This window comes from Pogona vitticeps, chromosome 13 (assembly GCF_051106095.1).
Source record: "Pogona vitticeps strain Pit_001003342236 chromosome 13, PviZW2.1, whole genome shotgun sequence".
NCBI lineage: Eukaryota > Metazoa > Chordata > Lepidosauria > Squamata > Agamidae > Pogona > Pogona vitticeps.
This window is the reverse complement of record NC_135795.1, coordinates 17,505,778-17,529,713: the sequence shown is the minus strand read 5'-3', so window position 1 is coordinate 17,529,713 and position 23,936 is coordinate 17,505,778. Positions and strand designations below refer to the sequence as shown.

At 49.3% G+C, this 23,936-nt stretch overlaps 1 protein-coding gene across 3 annotated transcripts; it reads left to right on the top strand.

Moving 5' to 3' along the window:
* The first annotated feature begins 10,025 nt into the window (after positions 1 to 10,025).
* Positions 10,026 to 21,876, top strand: CHST12 (carbohydrate sulfotransferase 12). Of its 3 annotated transcripts, none has more exons than XM_072982466.2 (2): positions 10,026 to 10,141; positions 20,102 to 21,876. In XM_072982466.2, exon 2 carries the CDS (start codon positions 20,121 to 20,123, stop codon positions 21,450 to 21,452), a length of 1,332 nt encoding a protein of 443 aa, XP_072838567.2. In that variant the 5' UTR covers positions 10,026 to 10,141; positions 20,102 to 20,120; the 3' UTR covers positions 21,453 to 21,876. The 3 variants fall into 3 exon arrangements, with proteins under 3 accessions (XP_072838567.2, XP_072838566.2, XP_020671547.3); XM_072982465.2 differs by lacking the exon at positions 10,026 to 10,141 and adding an exon at positions 10,791 to 10,918; XM_020815888.3 differs by lacking the exon at positions 10,026 to 10,141 and adding an exon at positions 13,322 to 13,671.
* The last annotated feature ends 2,060 nt before the right edge of the window (positions 21,877 to 23,936 follow it).

Below are 23,936 nucleotides of genomic sequence, written 5' to 3'. Positions count from 1 at the left end.
TGTAGGCAGGGATCGATTGGATCCATTTCTTTCTCCTGTTTTTTTTTTAAGTCATGTCCAAGGGATTCTAATCCAGGTCTACCGAATCTTAGTCTAAACACTAAAGCATGGTGGTTATTTTCCCAGGAACGGGTGTGATGCTGAGCACGAAAGTTATTAGTTAGTGACAAATAACAAATTACTTCTAATTCATTCATTCATTCATTTTCTCTCTCTCTTTTTTGTAATAACCAGAGGTATTTGCAAAGGTGTTGTCATCTCAATGTTTGTCTGCCTGCCCCAACTTTGTGACATCACAAGAGCCAGTCCCCTCTCCCACCCACTAGCCTCAGGTTTTGGCCTTCAAATCTCAGGATGTTACTGGCCTGGGGATGCTTACAAAAACCAAATCAGTACATGCTTCTCAGTACATGTAAAGAGCAGATTCTCAGTACATGAATCTCCTCTTTCTCTTGCCCTGCTTCCTTCCTGCTGCCCCCTCTCTCAGTTTAAATCTACAGTGGTGCCTCGCTAGACAGTTACCCCACATGACAGTTTTTCCGCTAGACATTAACTTTTTGCAATCCCTATAGCGATTCGGAAAACAGTGATTCCTATGGGAGAATTTCGCTGGACAATGTTTGGTCCCTGCTTCGCAAACCGATTTTTCCTAGACGATAATTTGCTTTTCGCTAGACAATGATTTTGCTAGACAGCGATTTCAGTGGAATGGATTATCGTCAAGCGAGGCACCACTGTAGATTTTTTTTTCTCCCTAGGGGAAGATTTCGGATCGCTTTCTCTCTCTTTCTCCATAAAGCTCTACATCCACCAGAGACCCTAAAATTGAAGCACTCACTCTGTGCACACGGACAGATGCTCCTCTTTCCATGGCTGCAGCTCTCAGGCCAAGAATCAAAGATGATCCTTCTCTGGAGCATCTGCCCGGCACCACGTGCTATTATTAAAACTAGTTTAGAAGGTCCCCTCTTATCCTTTCCGTCTAATCACAAACTTTCTGAGTCTCAGTTCTCATGGAGAGAAAAGGATACTTTCCCCTGCCTGACAGGGAGGCCTTGGAAGAACTGAGAATAAATTATTTTAAGAACTGCTGGAGAGCACCGGAATTGAGGTCTCTGGCTGCAGAGCCAGAGGCTGGGAATTCAGTTCCCCCTCTGTGTCTCCTTGACGGGGTCTGGACTCGATGATCCATAGGGTCCCCTCCAGCTCTGCCGTTCTAAGAGGGTGAGGATGATGATGATGGCTGAGCTGAGACCGCTGGGTTTCAATACAGAGAGCAAAAGATTAAGTTTCACAGCTCGCTCTCTCCAGTGACTGATTTGCAAGAATATTGCCTCTCAGGATGTGGACGGTAACCCATGGAAAATCACTGTGCAATAAATAAACAGCAGCAGCGATGGGAACCTCTAGGGCATTTCATGAATTGCCCAAGCATGACTCCGGGCTGTAATTAGGTCCTTTCTGCCTCTGCTTCCTGAGCGGTCGGTATGTACCTCCCTGTGTAGGCGTCAGAAAGATGTGCAGACCCACTGCGGGGCCGCCCACGCTGCCTGTGTTTGGAGGAGGTGGCCATGCTGGAAAGGCTAGTTCCAAGCGGAGCCCCAGCTCATGATCTGGGGCCCAAACGCAAGCACATGGTCTCTGCTGTTGTTTTTTTCCTTTCATTGGTAAAAATTGGGGAGGGAGGGTTTGCATTATCCTAGATTTCTATTTACAAAATGGGCCGTGAGGTCCACCATCTCAGATTAACAGCATTGCGAAAACAGGCCCAAGAAGCGGAGAGGAGACATTAGGAAGAGATCCGTTGCTGTCAATGGGAACAAATGTGAAGACGTGGCTGGAAGAAGAGGAAGCCTCCAGACTGAGCAGCCAAGGCCTAATAAGGGAAATGTGTGCATGTTCTCTCTCTCTCTCTCTCTCTCTCTCTCTCACACACACACGCACACACACACACACACACACACACACAGAGAGAGAGAGAGAGAGAGAGAGAGAGAGGATGGTATTGGTGTTTCACTGCTGAGCCAAGACAAGTGCGAGGTACCTGGAAGTTGCCAACATTTTGCTGTCGAGGCTCCTCCACCCAACACATCCATTTGTCAACAAGCAAGAATCTTCCCTGTACAAAGCTGGAAAGGAGAAAAACTCACCCTTGGAAATAACGTGTTAGAAATGACCTTGCTCCCTGTAATAAATTAATCTCTTTTTTTCAGGGGGCTTTTCAAAAGCTCAGAGTGACATGCATGGTTTGCCTGATTTCCAATTTTTTTAAAATTCTCACAACAGCCTTAACAAGTTGGCTAGGCTAAAGGAGTATAACTGAATCAAGGTCCCCATTCGTTTTTGTTCTTGAGGGTGAGGTGTAGCTAAATGTGCAAAGATCAGGCAGACTCTCACCAGAGGCCAGAAATGGAAATGAGAGAGTGTGAAGCTGTGTGTTCAGTATAGCATAACGGGACAGAAAAGGAAACTTGGTGGTAAAAAGTCCTAGCTGGAGGAAGATCTCAATTACCTGGAGAAAAAAAAATCTCTGCAGCCTGCCAGCAGTGGGAGCCATCTGCCCCCGTGTGTCGAAAACCAGGCCTGCAGATCTGTAGATGCGGAAATAAACATGGCTTTCTCAGCACACTGATGTATTCATTTTTTATTTCTTTAGTACATTTTTTTACTTTGTCTTTCTCCTTAAAAGGCCTTTTAATCACTTACAACAATTAAAAGACAGTGTGCAAAGCTAATAGCAGTGAGTATACAAATACTAAAAAGGAGGAAACAAATGGCACTCTGAGAAATGGTAAACAGAAGCAATACTAAATGCACCTTCGAAGCAGGAAAGGCACAACCATCCATTTAAAAAGAACCCACTCAGGCAGCCGATCACTCAGGGAAAGCTTGCCCGAAGAGAAAGGTCTTTGTCTCCTTGCAGAAGGACAGCCAAGACGGGGCCCGGCCTGGCCTCCAGTGGGAGGGAGTTCCACAGTCTGGGGAGCAGCTACTGAGAAAGGCCTGTGCCTCCACCAAGTGCACCTATCAAGGTGGTGAGACCGAGAATAAGGCCTCCCCTGATGGTCTTGACACCCGAGCAAGCTCAGGAAGGGAGAGGCGGTCCATGCACCCAAGCCATTTTGGTCTTTATAGGTTAGAACCAACACATTGAATTCATCCCAGGAACGGATCGGAAGCTGGTGGAGCTGCTGTTCGGGGGGGGGGGTCATGTGATCCCTCCGATCAACCCTAGTCAACAATCTGGTGGTGGCTGCATTTTGGACCTCCCGACCTTTCCAGACACTTTCCATAGGTAGCCCCAGGGAGAGAGCATTCCAGTCGTCCACCCTTTCTATGCCAAGAAGACCACCACCACCACCCGCCGCCTTGGGAGAACCCAAAGGGATAATGATGGAAAGTGAGTTCCCATCCGGTCCCCTGTAAAATTCTATCAATAAGGCAGCACCATTGGGGGGGCGGCGGAATAAAAGCCTAGGCACTTTCTCAGCTTTGCAAAGAAGATTGTTGATGAGCCCCTGGGGGGGGGGAGAACGCAGGAGGAAAGAGAGATTGCATTCACACTTTCAACCTTGACATCACACCTCCTCCTTCTAGGGACACTGGGGGGGGGGGAAGAGATGCTAGGCTGGTTTCTAAATGCGTGGAGTTTGTCCTTTTCCTCTAAAATGTCAGAGAACCCTATGCAAGAATGCCAACTGAGCATCAGAAGAAGCCTATCTGGCCTTAACAAGTTGGCTAGGCTAAAGGAGTATAACTGAATCAAGGTCCCCGTTCGTTTTTGTTGTTGAGGGTGAGGTGTAGCTAAATGTGCAAAGATCAGGCAGACTCTCACCAGAGGCCAGAAATAGAAATAAGAGTGTGTGGAGCTGTGTGTTCGGTATAGCATAATGGGACAGAAAAGGAAACTTGATGGCAAAAAGTCCTAGCTGGAGGAAGATCTCAAATACCTGGGAAAAAAATCTCTGCAGCCTGCCAGCAGTGGGAGCCATCTGCCCCCGTGTGTCGAAAACCAGGTCTGCAGATCTGTAGATGGGGAAATAAACATGGCTTTCTCAGCACACTGATGTATTCATTTTTTATTTCTTTAGTACATTTTTACTTTGTCTTTCTCCTTAAAAGTCCTTTTAATTGCTTACAATTAAAAGACAGTATGCAAAGCTAATAGCAGTGAGTATACAAATACTAAAGAGGAGGAAACAAATGCCACTCTGAGAAATGGTAAATAAAAGCAACACCAAAACCACATTCAAAGCAGGAAAGGCACAACCATCCCTTTAAGAAGAACTCGCTCAGGCAGCCAGTGACTCAGGGAAGAGAAGGCCATTGCCTCCTTGCAGAAGGACAGCCAAGATGGGGCCCAGCCTGGCCTCCAGTGGGAGGGAGTTCCACAGTCTGGGGAGCAGCCACAGAGAAAGGCCCGTGTCTCCACCAAGCGCACCTATCAAGGTGGTGAGACCGAGAACAAGGCCTCCCCTGATGATCTTGACACCGGGGCAAGCTCAGGAAGGGAAAGGCGGTCCATGCACCCAAGACATTTTGGTCTTTATAGGTTAGAAAACAGGCTGGAGTTTTTTTCCACATTTGAAAGGAATGTTCAAAACTGCACTGGAGGAAATCAAGGAGAGCTGAAGGCATTTTCTATCTGGAAATCATCATAAAAACATTAAAGTTTAAAAATGGTATAAAAGAACATCACACTCTAGTTTAATGATTCTGCTGCCGGAAGTAAGCGTTTTGTGGTTGTTGGGCGCCCTCACGTTAGTTCTGGCGTAGGGTGACTCTAAGATGCTCTCTGATGAAAGTGAAATGTTTGGAGGGTGTTTATGTGAGATGTAATCTCCCAGTAAGTTTTCACAGCTAAACAGGGATTTGAACCCTGTTCTCCTGAATCCTAGCCTGGCTCCCTAACTCACTCTGCACCACACCAGGGCTCCAACCGAATCTGAGCAAAAGGATTGCTTCTTTTTAGAACGTCCTGGTGCTGATGGAGAAGCATGCAAAAATATGGTGAAACCACTGAGTGATGGCTTCATGGAGAGGTTGGCATGGGCTGCCTGGAGATTTGAGCTGAAAAGGGCTGGTTAGCCCTTAGGCTTCAAACCTTCTCTTCTCCTACCCTTATGTGGAAGAAACTCAACGGCGAGCCCTAGCAGTCAGCAGCAGCACCTGGAGCGCCGTCTGGCAGGGGAACCTTCGATCCAACCTTGGGTTCAGGTTCTCCAGAAACAAGTCAAAGGTCCGTATGGGGGGGGTGGTCCTGGCCCATGAAGGGACTGGGAGAAACCACTGGTTGGTCTACGTCGTCAGATATCCGTGGGGAGCTGAGCCAGCATCGGATTGTAACCTGAACTTGAAAGGAGCTCTCCGGGGTGCTGAACTCAGTTAGTGGGCGCCATTCAGCACTAGGAACAGTTGTGTGTGTTCTACATTTCTTTCTTTTTCTTCTGTTTCCAGTTTCTTGGCCTGGCAGGGGTCAGGACTGAATGAACCTTGGGGTCTCCTCCAACTCAACAGTCCTGGGATTCTGTGATTGCTTTTCTTCTACTGGAACTGGTGCTGAGTACAGCAAGATAGAGCTGGGGGGCTTTTGGCTTTGCTCTTTCATATGAAGAAAGATCTCTTAAGACACAGCCCACTTAGCAAGGTTTCCTAAGAACCACGTTTTAAGCAGCGCGGTACAAATACACCCTCGGCAGGAAGAGTCTGCACGATGTGATTAGGTTTCCACATTGCCTATCTGATTGCCAGACAGAGGTTCCTGGAAAGGAAGACTGGCTTTTCCAGACAGCTTCAGCATCTTGCTATAATCCAGAGAGGAAGTGCAGAAACCAAGGGCATTCAACAGGGTCAGCCTGGTGTTCCTATTAAGCAGTCTGCTTTCCAGGAATAAAAACTGCAAATTCAATATATTTTGGAACGTAGCAATCTTTTCTGGCTCGCCACCGTGGCTTCCAATATCACCCCAGTCTTGCGCCTTGCTGGTTGCCCACATATGTTTTCTCCGTGTACGCCACAAACCCCATATTAAGACTGGGAGAAGGATGCGACTGGAAAGACACCGCTTAAGGCAGGGGTGGGGCACATGGGGCCTCTACCAGATGTGGAAGAACTACAGAGCCCATCATTCCTCATCATTCTGGCTGTATTTTCAAAATGTACTCTGCTGGGTGCAGGGATTGCATTGGGGGTTTCTGGGAGTTGTAGTCCCTGCTTTGGACAACAATTCCCGGGAGGCCCCAGCTGGCATGGCCAGTTGGCCAACTCTGGAAGTCTGCAGACCCTGTCATTCAAGAATGTGAATTTTCCAGCCTCCAATGATGAATAGGGACACCATGTGTTTTCCAGCCTCTCTGCAACCCACATCTCTTTCTTCCTGACTCAACAGAAGTTGATAGAGTTAGCAGATCGTTGAAAGAAGAGGTTTGAAGGAAGGACCTTCTTTCTCCTCTAAAGCTTCATGGGAGTGGGTAGAGTCTTCTGTGACAGGGACTGTGGCAGACACAGCCTAGATGGGGCACACTGTTACTCCTACATGCAGCACCTGGGCCGTGCAGATAGAAAGCTGTGTACACCGAGCTCGGGGAGTTATTTTGGTTTACAGCTTCCCAGCTAGAATGGATACTGGGGAATTCTGGGGAACAAGTCGCTCTTTTGAGCTCTCTCTCTCTAAGCAGGGTTGGGCCTACGTCATGCTTGAGTTTGCTGTGATCTGTTTCCATGCGCGGGGCCTGCTGAGAGCACCAGTCGGTTCCAAAGTCAAGATAAAGGCATGTGGAAGGTGACGATTGTGTCTCTTTTGCCTAGCCAGGACCACAAGAGTTTTTGCTTTCCGTCAGATGCATTTTAGGAAGTGACATTGGAAAAGAACAAAGGGAAGGGAAGACTATGAACAACAGTGTGTGTTTCAACGTCGGGCTGAGTGGTTTTGGAGTTCCAGAGGCAGGCAAAGTGTGGATTTGGGGCTCAGGACAGCCTTCCAGAGCTATTTTTGAAACCCTCCATGGGTGTTCCCCAGGGAGGAAGAAAAAGGAGGGGGTCATCAAAGTGGCATCCAGGAAGAGCAGCTGAGGTGTCATCGCACACTCAAGACATGCCAAACAAAACAAAACTCTAAGCCAGAAATGGGAGCCTCTTTCTACTCATTGGTCTCCAATTGTAGTCCTTTTGGGCTATTTGACCAGCGACATCGTATGGAATGTGTTGGGGGAGAGGAAGAATTCCCCCACCCATCTATATAAAGCCTGTCAGTCACAGTAGCTGTTGGATAAAATGTGCACAACACCAAAGGTGGCACACGGCATGTACAATTCAAGGACCAGCTCCATGTAATATTTAAGGAATCCATGGGTTAATGGAGCAGTCAGACCGTCCTTCCCAGGCGTGGCGCTTTCCAGATAAGTGTGATCTACAAACCTTGTGGTCCCTTCCCAACCAGGAAAGTGGCCCAGCCAGGGGAGTGATGGAAGCTGTAGTCCATTCTTTCTGGAGAGGGCTGGGTTTGAAGTGTCAGACAAAAAGTTGGTGCTGAAATACAGTGGACCCTCGACTTACAGACGGCTTGACTTACAGACTTTTTGAGTTACAGATTTCTCTGGCTGCAAAATTTAGGTTTGAGTTGCAGCTGGAGAATCGACCTACAGACCAGGAAAAAAAATCAAAATGGAACAAAAATGGAACAAAAACGGCCGGTTACGGGATTAATCGGTTTTCAATGCATTGTAGGTCAATGGAGACTCGACCTACAGACTTTTCGACCTGCAGCCACTGGTCCAATATGGATTAATTCCGTAAGTAGAGGGTCCACTGTAAAGCTGTTTGTCTTAAAGGAGCCACAGGGATCCGTGTGACTGCTCATCTCATTTCACTGAATTTCTTTCGCTTCTGTTCTCAATATATAGACTGAGACTAGGAAGACCCAGAGTTCAGTTTTCCAAAACCTTGAGCCAGCCAAATCTGCCTCATACAAATAAGGAATCTGGAGGAACTACAAGGGTGGTACTGAGTTCCTTGAAGGAAGGAGTGGGGCTCAATATAACTAATAAAAAGAATAGGAACATATGACCCTGCCTTACAATTAATTTAGGGCATTGCTCCATGTAGTTGAGTCTACTCTGAGCAAGAGCTTTCTCAAACCCTTCCTGTTCTCTGCTATGAGAAACCTTATACTGGAAAAGTGCAGAATAGACTGGGTTTGCCTTTGTATCCCTTCCTATGTGGGGACATGTTTTGAGACACATCTGGAATCTCATGAGAAGGAACAGATGTTTGGCTGGCTGGCCCTGCGCAAGGAATTTGAAGATTTCCCTGGAGTTTTCAGAGTTTGGTTTGGAACTAGCTATGGAAGTTATGATGAGGGCGTTTGGAGATGATCAAATAGAAGATGCACATCGCTGTGTCTGAAACAACAACAAACAACCGACTCCTCGGTTCCTAGAGGATGTTTATTTTGCAAATCAATGTTACACTTACAGTCTGAAGGCTGCATTGTCTATTCCTGGGGAGACGGGTCTTTTGAAGCCCAGAGGAAAAAGAACAAAGAATCTTCGGGCACCTGCAAGAACTTTCATTTCCATTAGAGCCATTGGAATTATCTACGCTCCGTGGAAGCAACAACATCTGATCTTGAACAATGTGCCACATTACGAGCCATTGGCATTTATACAGAACTATGCACACCTTTTGTGGTTAACGGACTGATAGGTTTCCTTTGGTACAAGCGTTCATGGAGAACAGCCCACTTCTTCAGAGATGCAGGGGGGGGAGTCACACCATTTATCTAATGAAGTGGGCTGCACTTCACAAAAAAACGAACACCACCTTAAAATTCATAGAATATTAGGATCCTGGAGTTGGAAGGGGCATCGAGCAGGCAGTTGGATCTGATGGCCTTATAGGCTCCTTCCAACTTCACTATTCTATGATTCCTAGAAGGCCTTCGTCAGCCTTTAAAGCAGGATGAGACTCTTTGGCTGAAATCCTATTGATGCACCATGGCTCATCATGGCTAAATGACATAAGCCCAGAGTCCCATCTAGCTCCGCTTCTTCTTCCCCTATATTATTATTGTGTGATATCAAATCAACGCTGACTTAAAACAACCCTTTCCAGGATTTTCTAGGCAGAGAGTATTCAGAAGCCGCTTCCCATTCCCTTCTTCTCAGATCACTCCAGGATGGTGCAGCTTGCCCAAGGCCACCCAGGCTGACTCTACTCCCAGGAGACCCAATGGAGAATCAAACTGCCAACCTTTGGCTCTGCAACTCACTGAGCTATGCTTCCCCGTCAAACCACTCCCCCCCCCCCGAACCTCCAGCAGTTTCTGGCTGTCTAACGCTGTCAAACCTTCCGTTAGTTGGTCCATCGCCTTCCTCCTTGGCTGCCCCATCTAATGCAACCTGAGAAGGATACCCCTGTTCACTTGTTGGGTAGAAACAGGAGAAGGGAAGCCAGCCATGCAGGGGGGTGGAAAACAACCTTGATTCAGTGAGGAAGGATCTGAAGCATGAAAGCGACCTGGGGAAATCACAGAAGAGGGATTGAGCTCTCCCTATAGGGAGGAGAGAAGGAGGGGGACGGGGGGGGGACTCTCCCAAGCCTGGCAGGGTGAATGGAGGACTCAGTAAATGAATCGGAACAGAAGATCCCTTCATCTCTCATGGAGAGGCTCCAACCTGGTCTCGGGAGCGAAGGGTGCATTTACATTGGGGGTGGGAAGAAGGCAGAGCAGAATCTACTCAGAGATCTGCAGGAGCTCAACAAGGATTTTTTTAATTATTAACAGCACCACCAATAATAAGACACCCCCCCAAAAAAAAACCCATCTAAACTGGGCAATTTTGATGGAAGGGCCGAGGAGTAAGCCAGGAGCAGCTTTGTAGGTGAGAGGCAGGGCTTGTGGGTGCATTTCTGGTGCCGGAAACATATTTTCCTCGGTTGATCAAGGAGTAAGAGGCACCACTGTTCCTTAATTCCGTGCTCACCCCACCCCACCCCGGATGACTGGGCTCCAGCTGGTGACGCTGGGGCTTGTAGTTCAAAAAGAAGAGGAAGAAGAAGCCAAAGCAAGCTGGAAATAGCCATTATAGGTTTGCATCAGGAAGCCTGCCCTGCCCCGGTTGTGAAGGCATTGCTGCGAAAGGTGAGGTCGTGGGGTCTTCACGGGGGGGGGGAGGTAAGGGCACCGGGTTATTTCTTGTGGGTGGATATTTTATGTGGGTGATAACCCCCAGTTATCAGCTCCCTTTGAGCTTAAATGCAACTTTTGCAGCACCTGGGAGATGATCCTTTAGCAGCCTGATAGGGGTGTGTGTGTGTTTTTTTAAAACAAGTAGCAATATATTGTTGTGAGTTCTCGCTGCCTTTCATGTGAAGTATATGGAAGGGGTTTAGTCCCGAAGAGGGAATCAAGACGCACTGGGTTTACAAAACACCTTCCCACAGGCTGGGCAGGGAGGGACTCGAACCCTGCTCTCCGGAGTCCTCGCCCGCCGCGCCGTCCATCCCACGAGTCCACGCTGGGAATCCCCTCCTGGAGACTTTTCAATCTCTTGCCCCCGGAGAGATGGAGATGCCCCTTCCTTCCTTCGGGGCGCCCTTGGGACGGCGGGCGCCTCTCCATCCCCGCCCGCTCTTTGCGCGCCGCTCCGCTCCCAGGCCGGGCACCGGGAGCCGGGCTGTGCGGCTGCTGCGCCGGATCGGACCCCCCCCTCCCCTCCCCTTCCCTTCCCTTCCCTTCCCCTCCCCTCCCCTCCCCGAGGCCGAGCTTCTCGCGAGACGGGGCGGCGCGCCGGCCAAAGCCGGAGGAGGAGCCGCCGCTGCCGGGCCGGCGGTCGGGCGGTCGGGCGGAGGGGAGCGCGGGGCGCGGAGGGAGGAAGGCGTCGGGCGGCTCCGCGATCCGGGCGGCCCCGGGCGAGAGGTGAGCTGCGCAGCCCCGTCGTCGCTGGCCAGGAGCCGAGAGCGCGCTGGGCGCAAAGCCGGCGCCGCCCGGGGGGGGGATCGGGCGCAACGGAGGGGGGGGGAATCCTCCTTCTCTCCCTCCCCGGCCAGCCGGGATGCCGGAGGGATCGGGGAGCCCCGCCCGCCTCCGGGCCCCCCTCCGATTCCATCCACCTCCCCACGTGGAGGTATCGCGCCGGGCGCGCCCGGGTGTGTGTGTGTGTGTGTGGATGATGCCCGAGGGCCGCCGGCGTGGCTCTGCCTGGGAGCGGCGGCCGGAGTTTGGGGCGAGGAGAGAGGCGCCCCCCCCAGCGGGGCGCTCGGAGGAACGGGGGTTTCCTCCGGAGGGGGCCCCGAAGTGGAGGCTCCGCCGCAAGATCGAAAGCAAGAGCGGAGGCGGGTTTGGTGGGGTGGGGTGGGGTGGGGACTCCGAGTTTTGCAAGGGCGCCCCATCCTCTCTCTCCCCCCCTCCCTGGCTAAAAAGTTTGCAGGTGTTTTCCTCCGGCTGGGCACTGCACGAACTTGAAGCGGGGAGGGGGGAAGGAAGGAGAGATGCAGACATGTCCCCCCCCCAAAAAAACATCCGAGGCAGAAGTTGGTTTCAGCATCTGTCCAGGATGATGTGGATGGGAGGGGGGCTTTCTGTTCGTGTCTTCCCCCCCTCCCATAACATCCTGATGCCCTCCGTGCCCCTGTCTAAGGAAGAGTCCTGCAAGACTCAAAAGCTTGCCTTTGCAGATTGCGTTGTGTTCCATGAACCGGGGGTGGGTGTGGGTTGCCCACCCTTGACTTGGGATCCTGGATCTGGGGTTGCAGCTGTGCTCACTCCCCCCCCCCGTCCTTTCCTTTCCACCCTAAGATGCTCGGTGGCTGCTAGGTAGCCTTACACCATAACCAGACAGATGCTTGTGGGTTACTTACAGGGAGACACTGCTGCTCCGACCCCATTCCTTTGATGTTGTTATGCGGTGCCAAGTTGGGTTCGACAGCCCTGTGGATTTATGACCCTCCCCCCCCAAAAAAACCAGTCCTACAATTAACAGCTCTCCTTATGTAGTACAAACTTTTTAAAACAAGCCACAGCTTCCTCCGTTGAGTTGAACCGCCTCATGTTCACTCTTCCTGTTTCGTCACCGCTTTCAACTTTTGCTAGCATGACGGTCTTTTCTAACAAGGTTGGTTTGGTGTGTCTAGAACTGTTGAGAGAGAAGCATCGCATGGCGGCCGTCATCCAGGTTCTCCCTGCCCTGGGAAGCTGGTGGTTTTGGGAATCCTGGCCAAGAAGAGAAGGAGTCGGGCAGACACGCTCCATGCCCTGAGCCCTTCATGGTCAAAAGAGGGCCAGTGGGCTTTCTAGAGAGGCTGTTTTTTTTACCATTGAACAATGTTGGGTTGAGGTTAGATAAGGTGATCCTGTTTCAAGAGTCTGTGCTGAGTGATAAGAAGAGCGAGGCCTTGGGTTGGAGACTTACTTCCTACCTCTAAAAGGGGGGGGGGGGGGAGAGAAATGGTCGTTGGTAGATTGGATGTTTATTCCTGGTGATGTGATCTAAGAGGTTTGTTATGTGGAACTGTGCATGTTTCCTTCCCCCCGGGAAATTGCTGTTTAGTCTGGATCTGTGCAAGGCTGGGATCCCCCACTTTCATGAAATTCCCATCCCTCGGGCTTCCTTTGAAACTTAACCTCCACTGGGTAGATCTTTTCGGCCACTTTGTGAAAACTGCCTAGCCAGCGCTTGGTAAGAGAACGGGGGCTTAGTTGCAGCGCCTCAAATGGGTCTCCCCCGTTCTGTTGGGACCACTCAAGTAAATAAACCCCCTGGATCAATTCTGGAACGTGACGTCCATGCAGATGTAAACCCCACTGGTCCAATGGGTCCGCTCTTCTCCCAATGGGATTAGGTTGGCAACGTAATCTGTCATTCTAAATAACTCTTGGTCTTTGCCAGTAAATCTAAGTTCTCCTTCCATGTGGAAAGCTGAAGAAGGAGTGGAGAGAAGCAAAAGAGGGCAGGATGTGGGCACTTAATTTTTGCTGATCAGCCGAATGATCAGAGGGTACGTCATGGGAAGGCAGGAGTGAGCAAAGAGGGCCCTGGGCTTTGGTGTGGCTGTCAAAAGCTGTGTTTATAGCTCTCGGACCTTTTTTTTTCCAGCCAAAAGGAAGGTAATCCTGGCTCTGTGAGTATTTAACATTATCTGACTGTCATCAGATACTGGCTGGTTAATAGACAGGGTTGCAAGCAAGTTCGATCTCAGCAGTTTGGACCAACGTCCGTTGCAGAGTGTTTAGTGCAAGGATGCTGAAATTTGGGATTGCTGTAGCACGACAAGCCCCAAGTTAACACTTCTTTCGGCAGAAGTTGCTAAACTTTTGTTCCTGCAACTTGTTGCACAAGTGAGCTGTTTAGGGAAGGCTGGGGAAGTTGAGGTTTCATGTCTGTCAGCACCCTTGACTGCAAGCATAGGGAACCGTTGGCACTCCAGCTTCCAGAAGCCCCAGCTAGCAATCACAGGGGATGATGGGGCTTGTAGTCAAGCCGTGTCTGGATAGCTAAATGCTCATCCGCCACCCCTGTTTTATTTTCTTCCATCGCAGGAGAATGGGCTGTTTTGAATTCTCATTGGTCAGTCTTGATCGTTAAGATTTTTTAAAGTAGGTGTTCTTGCCTGTCTCTGCTGGTGCTTTGGAAATTAGTTCTGGACGGTGACCTGAATATTAGAAGCAAATGGGTGAGTGATTGTAACTTCAAAACTCGAACAGGATCAGTGATGGAAAAAGGGAGCATTTCTGCTCTTGCGGGTGTGTGTGTGTGTGTGTGTGTGTGGATTTTCTCTTTCACTTTCATTTTTAGCTTTAACATTGTATGGGACAGATGCATGTACTGTATTCATGTATTCAGTTAGTGGTGAAAGCTTCTGGGAGTTTTAGCCCAAGAATCTCTGGCGACCAGGCAGGGCTGGGAACCCCTGTCTGAAAGCATCTGAAATAAGTATGCAATTAGTGTTCACTGCCATCCTTAAAAGTTAAATGAATATGAAGGAAGTGCGTGCCAGTGGCTCATCTTGCCTTTAAATCTGTCCAGATATTTCAGTACAAATAATTTCAGAGTAGAGTAGAGTAGTAAATCCTGCTCTCTAAGATTTAAACTACCAATCAGATAACTTTTTCCAACTTCTAGGGAGAAGAAAATTAGGTGGACAGATAACATTTCGATAGAGTTATAAGCCACATACAGTTGATGTGGTACAGTGCTGAAATCTTTAAACTCAAAACCACAGCAGAGCTGGGGGGTGGAATTGTTTTTTGTACTGTAACTTCTAGAATCCTTCAATTAACATGATCAGCAACAGTTACAGTGCAAAAAAAGTAAAATATCCTGAGTGATGTCGTGTTACTTTATTGGAAGGAATAATGACATAATCACAGAGCGGTGATCTGTGTTTTTCAAACCTCCCCTTCTGTCATGTGTAGTAATGCTAAGATGGGACACAGAAGGTACTGCGCCGTAGATGCTTGGATCAGGCCACTGGGTAGCTCTGTGGTTCAGGTCTCTGATTGCGGGACCAGAGGTTGGGAGTTTGATTCCCCCATGGGGCCTCCTTCACAGGGGCTGGACTGGATGATCCAGAGGGTCCCTTCCACCTCTGCAGTTTTAAGAATATACTAAAAGACTATATCAGGTACAAACTGGATTCAGGTCCCGAACAATTTTTGGGCATTAAAAAAAATTTTCCAGTTCCAAATTTTCCAAAAACTCCCACATCACTGACGGAGCCAATGTTTGCTGACAAACATGCATTATACAGTATTTACTTTTTCACCCGGGAGCCGGGATTAGCTGTGGTTCCTTGTCCAGAGAACACTCCGTGGCTAATTTGCCTTTGCAGGGCGAGTGAGATGGGTTGTGGGTTGTTGGTTTGTTGACAACGGTCTGCAAGCCTCTTTAGGCACCCCGTGTGCAGCGTCTTGTGTTTTTCTTCCTCTCCTTCGTGGCCTCTTTTGCATCACTGGCAAAGTTGGTCAGTGCGTTCCGAGAGCAGCAAAGCTCAGATTCAAAGCCGCGGACAGCCATCGACACAGTATAGGCTGAGACAGTTCACACAGAGGGTGTGCACTCAACATCTTCTCCATCTGTCCATCCATGGCAGGTTCTCCTTGGTTGTCGCACACTTTCCTTGCTCGCAAGAGTTGACTAGATATTGGTTGTTGTGGGTTTTTCGGGCTCTTTGGCCGTGTTCTGAATATAATCCAAAGAGCCCGAAAAACCCACAACAACCATTAGATCCCGGCCGTGAAAGCTTTTGCGAATACATTACTAGATATTGCCCACATCAGATCAAATCTCCCTTTACTACCTTAAGTTAGAAACATAATTTTTAGGAAGGGAAGTCCAGGTTTCTCAGAATGCTGAAACTGGCTCGCAGTTCCAAACCTCTGTAGACTGAGAAAGGCAACAGGGTCCTGCTATTGATCCCCGTGACCTGTGGCTTCTTTGGTGTATCCTGTTGCATCCTTTGAACCAGGGTTTGGTAATTTGACAGTAATAATTATTATTACGTGGGGCAGTTCATGGTGAGAGAACTCAGAAGTGGTTGACCATTCCTTTCTGGGCTTGTGGAGGTTGCCCATGGCTATGCCGGTTAGCTTTTCTCCCAGGAGGCACTACAGGGAATTGAACTCCCAACCTATAACCCCCTGAACTATCCAGCCACCTGGTAACTTCACACTCTCTTGTGTGTGTCGTGTGCTATCAGGTTGCAACTGCCTTATAGCAACCCTAATAGAGCTTCCAAGTTAAATGAGATACACTCGTGCCCCACTTAACGATTGCCCCACATTATGACGAATCCGCTTTACAGCGATGTTTTTGTGATCGCAATTGCGATTGCAAAACAATGGTCTAATTGGTGGAATTTTGCTTAGCGATGATCAGTTCCCTGCTTCAGAAACCAATTTTTGCTTTACGACGATCAAAAACAGGTGATCATTGGGTTTTCAAAATGACGACCGGGTGCTTAAAATGGGTCCCCGCTGTGCTTAGGGACGGATTCCTTGCTATATAGGCACCAAAAATGGCTGCCATATGGAGGCTCTTCGCTGGACGGTGAGTTTTTAGCCCATTGGAACGCATTGAACGGTTTTCACTGTGTTTCAATGGGTTTTTTAATTTCGCTTTATGATGTTTTTGCTTAACAGCGATTCTCCTGGAATGGATTATCATCATTAAGTGAGGCACCACTGTAGTTAAGGAATGGTTTTACCAATGAGTTTCCATGGCTGAGCAGGGATTCGAAACCAGTTCTCCTGAGTCCTGACCCACCACCCTTCTATCCACTGCACCACACTGGGAATCTTGATAACTTGATACACGGCTGACAATTTCAGATTAGGGCTTTTCTAATTCTGGCCATCAGCCACAGAGGGAGTTTAGTGCAAAACATCCGGATGGCTGGTGTAGTTCTTGTGGGTGTGTCCTGTGCCAACATTTCCTTCTGCTTTGAAATGTCCTGTGAACAACACACCTCCAGGGCTTTGGTGAGTGAAACACAAAAGGGTTTGTCCTGTTCGTTCTAAAGCAACAAGCTGACAAATACGGTCAGCAATGCTTTCTTCCAGCGGCTGGATGTGGTTTTTGTGGCTAGTCCCGTTGCCAAAATGTTCCCCTGCTCCGCTGTCTCTGTTTACATATTTTGTTCCCGGGATTAGTGACGAATTTCTCTTACATGTGGAGACAAAGCCTCAAAACACATTGCTGTCCTAGTTCCATCCGGCACCTATGAGCGTGGAAATAGTACGTTAATTTTTTACGGGTTAACCTTCAGATCACTGCTTTCAGGGTAAATCGGAGGAATGCGTCTGGCCTTGAAAGCATAATGTTTTAAAGGTCATGTTAAAATATTGAACATGCTTCCTTTAAAACAATATCCATCCGAGGCCTCTGGTGGCTTGTTCTCCCATTCAGTGCAAAAAGTAACAAACCCTAAAGTTCACAATTCCACCCACAAACTCTTCCTGTACTGTTACTTTTGCCCTGCGCGGAGTCAGTGCATTTTCAGCCGTTCAGCGGAACGGGTGGATATGGACATCTGGAAATCTTCTTCCCTCCATCACGCTGGATTACCAGTGAAACATAACAGTTTGGGTGCAAGACTTAGGAGATCTGGATTTGGGAGAGAAGATCATGTACAGCGCCTTGAACTCATTGGAGGAAAGGTTCCAGTTTTGAGCCATCCGTGGTTGTAGTTTACCAACGGCTGCCTGTTGTGCCAGAGGTTGGGAGAAGAGCCACCCTGGGTAGCCTTGGGCCAGCTGCACGATCCCAGGGTTCCCCCAGAAGAAGAAGGGAGGGGTAAACCACTTCCGAGTACTCTCTAGGTACTCGGAAGGATTGATGTAACTCAGAATTGATTTGAATGGCCTGTAGTCATTGGATAGCTCCGTGGCTGAGGTCTCCGGCTGGGCTGCGGAGCCAGCGATGGGGAGTTCGAATCCACCACGGTGCCGCCTTGACAAGGGGCTAGACTGGATGATGCAGAGGGTCCCTTCCAGCTCTGCCGTTATGAGATGACGATTAATGATCGAACAGCAAACGGTGGCAAGAGAAGCAGGATCCACTGACCAGTCTGGGTGGCAGTAAAGACTGCCATCGGTAAGATAAGAGGAGCTCGTATTTGGGTCATTCCAAGGCATCTGTCTGCCTAAGTATCCCTGCTCCCGTGATGCCCACAGAGACCTAGAACCCGTCACCCCTTTCTCATGCCTTGTTCGTCAGCAGCTGGTAGGTGGGGTTGGGTTGCTCTCCAACGTGGGCACTTCTGCGAATCTCTTCCATGACGTAGTCTCTGTTATTTTCACCCCCCCTCCTCTACACCTTTATTTCTAACTGGCTGGAGGACTGCGTGAGTTATAATCCCCAACCCAGAAATGTGTGATAGGCTGGCCTAACCCCCCCCACACACACACACACTTATTGCCACAGTGGGAATAAAGCTTGGAGATGAGCCATCTCCAAAGTGGGCGCCAGGGTATGCTGTACGACACAGCAAAGGTGGCACTAGGCTCTGTACGAGGGAAAAACAGGTAACCGTACAGGCAGATCCTGCAAAGGGAAACATTTCAGAATAATAATCCCTGGTTATTACTTCGTGTGGCCTCTGAAATGACATTTTCGTTTTTTGGCCTCGCCCGTTTGGGACCAGCTGATGCTCACATGGCCTGCTTCCTTCCTAGGGGGGAAGCGGGTGTTGGAAGCGGACAGGCTGCCAAGGGGGGGGGAGGGAGAGAAGTCGTGAACCGGTGGAAAAGTTCTTTTCATAACTGCCGTCTCCTCCTTGCGAGGGGCGTTGTTTTCGTAACAGCCTCGTCTGAGTCATTTTCGGTGGCACAGGAGAACCTCCAGGCTTCGGGGAGGCGGTTGTTTATTCCAGAGACCTTGCCCCTCCTGCGGTTGGCTCCGTTTTAAAACCCTGCGACGGTTACATCAGAGGCCCGGATTCAAAGCAGCCTCTTGAAATGGACCTCTTGCCTTTCCGCTGGACAGAAATGATAGAGGGAGGGGGGCCAAATATGTCCTGCGTTTTCTCATGGGGGGGACGTTGCATAAATAGCCGGAGTGGCCTTGGCGTGGTAGAAATAGGCTACAAATATCCGACCCTTCAGACCCGCTGCTGCTTCATAGCAGTTGCTCAGTAGGACGAAGCACATCCCAGGCATAAGAGGTCCAGAAGGAGATTAGCAATGCTGTTGTCAGTAACTTTACTTCCTAGAAATGTGTTAATTGCAGACTCAAAGTTTGTGCCTTTCGGAATGTAAACCTTACTATTGAGTTGTGTTTTGGCTTGCTTTCCTGTTGAGCTGATCTATGCACCCACACGATGAAACTCTCCCCCCCCCCCCCGCTGGCTGCTTTTCTTTACTATTGTGCTAAAAGGATAGAGATGTGTTTTGTGTGGACAGGTTTTTAAAGGCACCCGCCATCGGAAGACGCTGGGTTGGAGTTCCTCTGGAGAACAATGTGCCTCGTGCTCTGGCGGTTGTGGTTCAAACGGCTTATGGCTCTCGGCTTCCCCAAATGAACTTCCCTGAAACCTTCCAATGTGGAAAAGGCCTTGCCGTTTGTTACATCAAGTGCTGTCGTGCGAAATCTTAGCTGGTAGTCCTTAACTAGTCAGAAAGCAGTCCTTAACGGTGTTATTAAGAATCAGAAAGCAAAGTACGATGTGTGAAGCATCCAGGAAAGGTACGCTGAACGAGGAGCACAGGAAGAGAGATAAGATAAAAAGTGCCTCGGCTGCCAAAAAATGTGACAGGGCATGGGAAGTGAACCTTGCTCCCATAGGTCATACCTCCCTTCTGTTTTGGCTGCAACTGGACTGTTCAGTGGCCAAGGCACTAGGCTACATCGGCCGTCCGGGGCTGAGAGCGGTAGCAGGCACCTGTTGTAAATTCTTGTGGTATTTTTTGTTTTTGTTTTGTTGTTGTTGCTTTGAAAAAAGGTCTCCCGTGTTTTCTGTAAAATGGTGCACTTGCTGTGGTGCCCAAACAGAGGTTTGGCCCTTTTGTTAGACTCATGCCCCTGATGGACATGGGCATCGGTTGAAGGCCAGACGCACTGACCCGATGGCCTCACAAGGAATGCAAACAGGCCTTGGTCAGGTTGCAAGAATCACTTCCCCCCCGTTTGATTTCCAACGTGGGTGGTCCCCAGCAGAATTGACTGGGAAGAATGGGAGGAGGAATAACTCCCATAAAACAAAGATATTTTTATTCTTGGGTCATATTGATGGGAGAGGTAGTCCCACTGTGCACATGGGCAGTGGAAGGTCCTGCTCTACAACTCCCTCAAAATCATATTATGATGTTTCACCTTCTGTTCTTCTCCATGTTATCTTCACGACAACCCTACGAGGTAGGACAGGCAAAGCTAAAGAGAGAGAGGGACTGGCCCAACTAGCGTTTCCTAGTTCACTAGGGGTTTCCCACCTCGCAGGCCAACCCTTAACCACTGAGTCCCACTTTCCATTCTACCATATATATTTTTTTGACTTGCTTTCATTTGGGGGGTGCTGCCGTTTTAATCCTGCATTTGTTCTCACTTCCTGGCGGTTTTCTGGGGGGATAAGTAGTTTTAATTTCCCACCCTGTTTCCTGTCCTTGCAGGCTCCTGACCCTCCACCCCATGCCATGCTGGGCTTCAGATGTTTCCATTTCAACCGGAGGTGAGCTCAGGACCGGATCGCGTATGGCTTTCCTGGCCAGGATGACCAAAGCCAGACTCTTCCGCCTGTCGGTCGTGGTGGGTTCCCTCTTCATGATCCTGTTGATCATTGTGTATTGGGACAACGTCGGGACCGCACACTTCTACCTCCACACGACCCTCTCCAGGCCTCGCGGGGCGCTCCCTACCGTCACGAAGGAGGGCGGCCAAGGCTTCTTATCCGACGTGGACGATTTCGTGGAAAAGCTCCTCAACTCTCGGCACGGCCTCGATCTTGCTCGGAAAACGGAGCCGCCGCCGCCTCTGCGCGCTTCGAGCAGGCCCCTCTCCCACAACCTGGAGGAGAATGTCAGAGGTTACGACTGGTCCACTCGCGACACCGGCGCCGTCCTGGACCAAGAGATGCTGCAGGCCGAAAGGCGGAGGACGCTGAGGGAATTCTGCGCCAGTTCCAACTTCACCTTCCCGACCAAGGAGCGGTCGTTCGATGACATCCCCAACTACGAGTTGAACCACCTCATTGTGGACGACCGCCACGGCATCATCTACTGCTACGTCCCCAAAGTGGCCTGCACCAATTGGAAGAGGGTGATGATTGTGCTGAGCGAGAGCCTGATGGACCAGGGTGTCCCTTACGCCGACCCTATGGCCATACCCCGGGAGCACGTCCACAACACGAGCACTCACTTCACCTTTAACAAGTTCTGGCGCCGCTACGGCAAGTTCTCCCGCCACCTCATGAAGATCAAGTTGAAAAAATACACCAAGTTCCTCTTCGTCCGCGACCCCTTCGTCCGGCTCATCTCGGCCTTCCGCAGCAAATTCGAGCTGGAGAACGAGGAGTTCTACCGACGGTTCGCCGTCCCGATGCTGAAACTGTACTCCAACTATTCCAGCATCCCGACCTCGGTGAGCGAGGCCTTCGAGGTGGGCCTCCGGGTCTCCTTTTCGGATTTCATCCAGTACCTGCTGGACCCCCGGACGGAGAAGCTGGCCCCCTTCAACGAGCACTGGAGGCAGGTGTACCGCCTGTGCCATCCGTGCCAAATTGAGTACGACTTTGTCGGCAAGCTGGAGAGCCTGGACGAGGACGCCGCTCACCTGCTCCAGCTTCTCAAGGTGGACCACCTCTTGCGCTTCCCTCCCAGCTACCGAAACAGGACAGCCAGCAGCTGGGAGGAGGACTGGTTTGCCAAAATCCCCGTGGCCTGGCGGCGGCAGCTATACAAGCTGTACGAGGCGGATTTTGTCCTTTTCGGTTACCCTAAGCCAGAACACTTACTTAAAAACTAAGCGAGGCAGAGCTGGAAGCGGGGCGGGAGGGAGGAAGAAACCATTCCAAAAATACCCAAAGAACCCTCTTGGCTGGGTTTTTTTTTTCCCTTCCAAGGATATAAAAGTATTCCTCTGGTGGGATATTCAAGTGGACCTTGTTTTCTACGGCATTTTACACGTGGTTGCTTGGGTTTTCCCCTCTTCTCCTCAGGTTATTTCATTACATTTGAATGCGTACCTTCTTTAATTTGCCGTTAGTCTGTGGTCCAATCTCCCGGCTCTGTTCTGTTGGATGTTTTTTTAAAAATTAGTTTGGGTTTTTTTTTAATTAAAAAAAAGAGAGAGAAAGAAAGAAAAGAAAGAGGAATTAATATATTAAAATATTTAATACGAATTCTGTTGTGGAAAAGGAACAGTAAAAAAAAAAAGAGTTCACAGCAAATTTTTTGCTTCTGTGCAATTATTATGAGCGGCCGGGTATTTGTTTCGCAGGAGTGAGGTCACTGTTTGTGGCAAATTGCAGCTAATTCAAGGGTGATTGCTTTGATTTCAGATGGCATGTGACTTGTGCCTAAGGGGATGAAGTTGCGCGCAACCCAACTTTAAAGCAGAGACTCTTTAATTAGTGGCAGTGTGGTGTTACTTCCATTGTGCTGCCAGAGCAACGCAACAGAGTTTCGCCACTGCTGTTTTCCCAGATGGGGGGTTCTGTTGATGTGGCTGCATTTCAGAGAGTTGCAAGTCGTAAAGCCAAAGAGTGGCTTTGAAATTGACCGTTTGCTCCAGGAACGTGCTTCGGCGTGTAGCTGTGCAATGTACACAGCAGCTGGAGGTGGGGTGGTGACCCCCACCATGGAATCTGTGATCATTCTCCTGTATGTTCGTCCACATTCTCATGGATCTAATTGTTTTCACGAGGGAAAGAGGTAATGTTTTTTTAAAAAAGCATACCATCGAATTAGCAGTACCGAAGATATAATGAATGAAGAAGAAATGGAGAAAATGTGAAGCATTAGATCAATAAACCTATTAGGGTGGCTGAAGTGCGAGAGGTCAATATAAATTCAACAGGGTCATTATATGCCACAGTATAATCCACGAGTGATCATCGCAATTCACCAAAGAAGTTGATGGACTTGATAGCTTATAGGTCCCCTTCCAACGTCACTATTCTATGATTCTGCCTCAGAAAACAGCCCCCGGCCAACTTCCAGTCTTCCTTCTCTGGCTCCCTTTCTGTCCAAAGGTCCGTACTATTAATGCTGCTTCCAGGCAGAAAGGATTTCTGTAGGATCGTGGGCCTTAACACCCCTCAGGGATGCAACAGGGACTCCCAAGGGCAGGGATGGGCAGGTTCAGGAAGTCTAGAAGCTGCACATGATCAATGCTAGCATGCAAAAAACCCCGGAAGCTGGCTTTTGACTTCTGCCGGTTTCGTCCACGTAGCCCAACGCTGCCAGCTCTGACTGGCAGCTGTAGCTTTCCAGGGCTGGTGGACAGGAATCGACCTGAACTTCTCCTGCAGATGTCCGGCGTTCCCTGGCAGCCTTCGATCCATGTTTTGACTAGGCCTGCTTAGATTCCGAAATGAGACACCATCCAGATTAATCGGGGCAGTACGGTGGCAATGTAGAGACTAGGACTCAAGAGCAAAAGAACTCTTGGTAGTTCTCGGGCCTGGATCCAAGACTTCCAAGTTGGGAGATTCTGGGACTTGTAGTCCAAAAAACAGAGAGAGATTGAACTACTAAGCACTCACAAAGGCCATCACCAGGGGAAGGATTTTTATGACATGTCATATTTTTTTCTGCAACCTATGTTTGAGCTTCTGGGAGGGTTGATGGGTGAGAACGGCCGGATTACTCATAAACATGTTTGAACTTGCTTATGGGCTCAAATGTAGGTTGCAGAGAAAATGTGACAAGTCATAGAACTCCTGCCCCTCAATCACTCTTGCTGGGGGGGGGGGAACACGAGGTTGCAAACAAGTGAGACTTGCAGGTTGGGGGATTTGTGGAGTCATTGTTGAACAAGAGTAGACCCATTGGATCAGTGGGATTTACATAGGTGTTGGCTCACCACTTAGCAACTGGTCCAATGGGTTGTCTGAAGCATTGAGCTACCCAACAGTACTTGTTTGAGGGGTAGCTATTCTGGCCCTCATCTGGACACCACCCGAATGATTCAACTGGCTGGACAGAGCCTGGGACCCAGGCTCAGAGTTGGGGGCGGGGGTGGCAGTCCAAAATCTTAAGGGCCAGCTCTCCCATGCATGGGCACAGACTGAATTGCATGGGTGGAACGGAGTCTTCAGTCTAATGAAATAGCCTTGTCCATGGAAGCTCACAGTAAAAAAAATTATCAAAGTTAGTCTTTAAGGTGCTGCCACATTTTTGTCTTTTTAAACTTTATTTTGATTTTGCTTTTGCCTATAATCCTTGCACAGACTAATGTGGCTACTACCCCTTCTACAACCAGAGGTACATCATGACCGATGGCTTT

Coding starts and splice junctions, on each gene's coding strand:
- CHST12 (XM_072982466.2), top strand. CDS start 20,121: ATGCCATGCTGGGCTTCAGATGTTTCCATTTCAACCGGAGGTGAGCTC.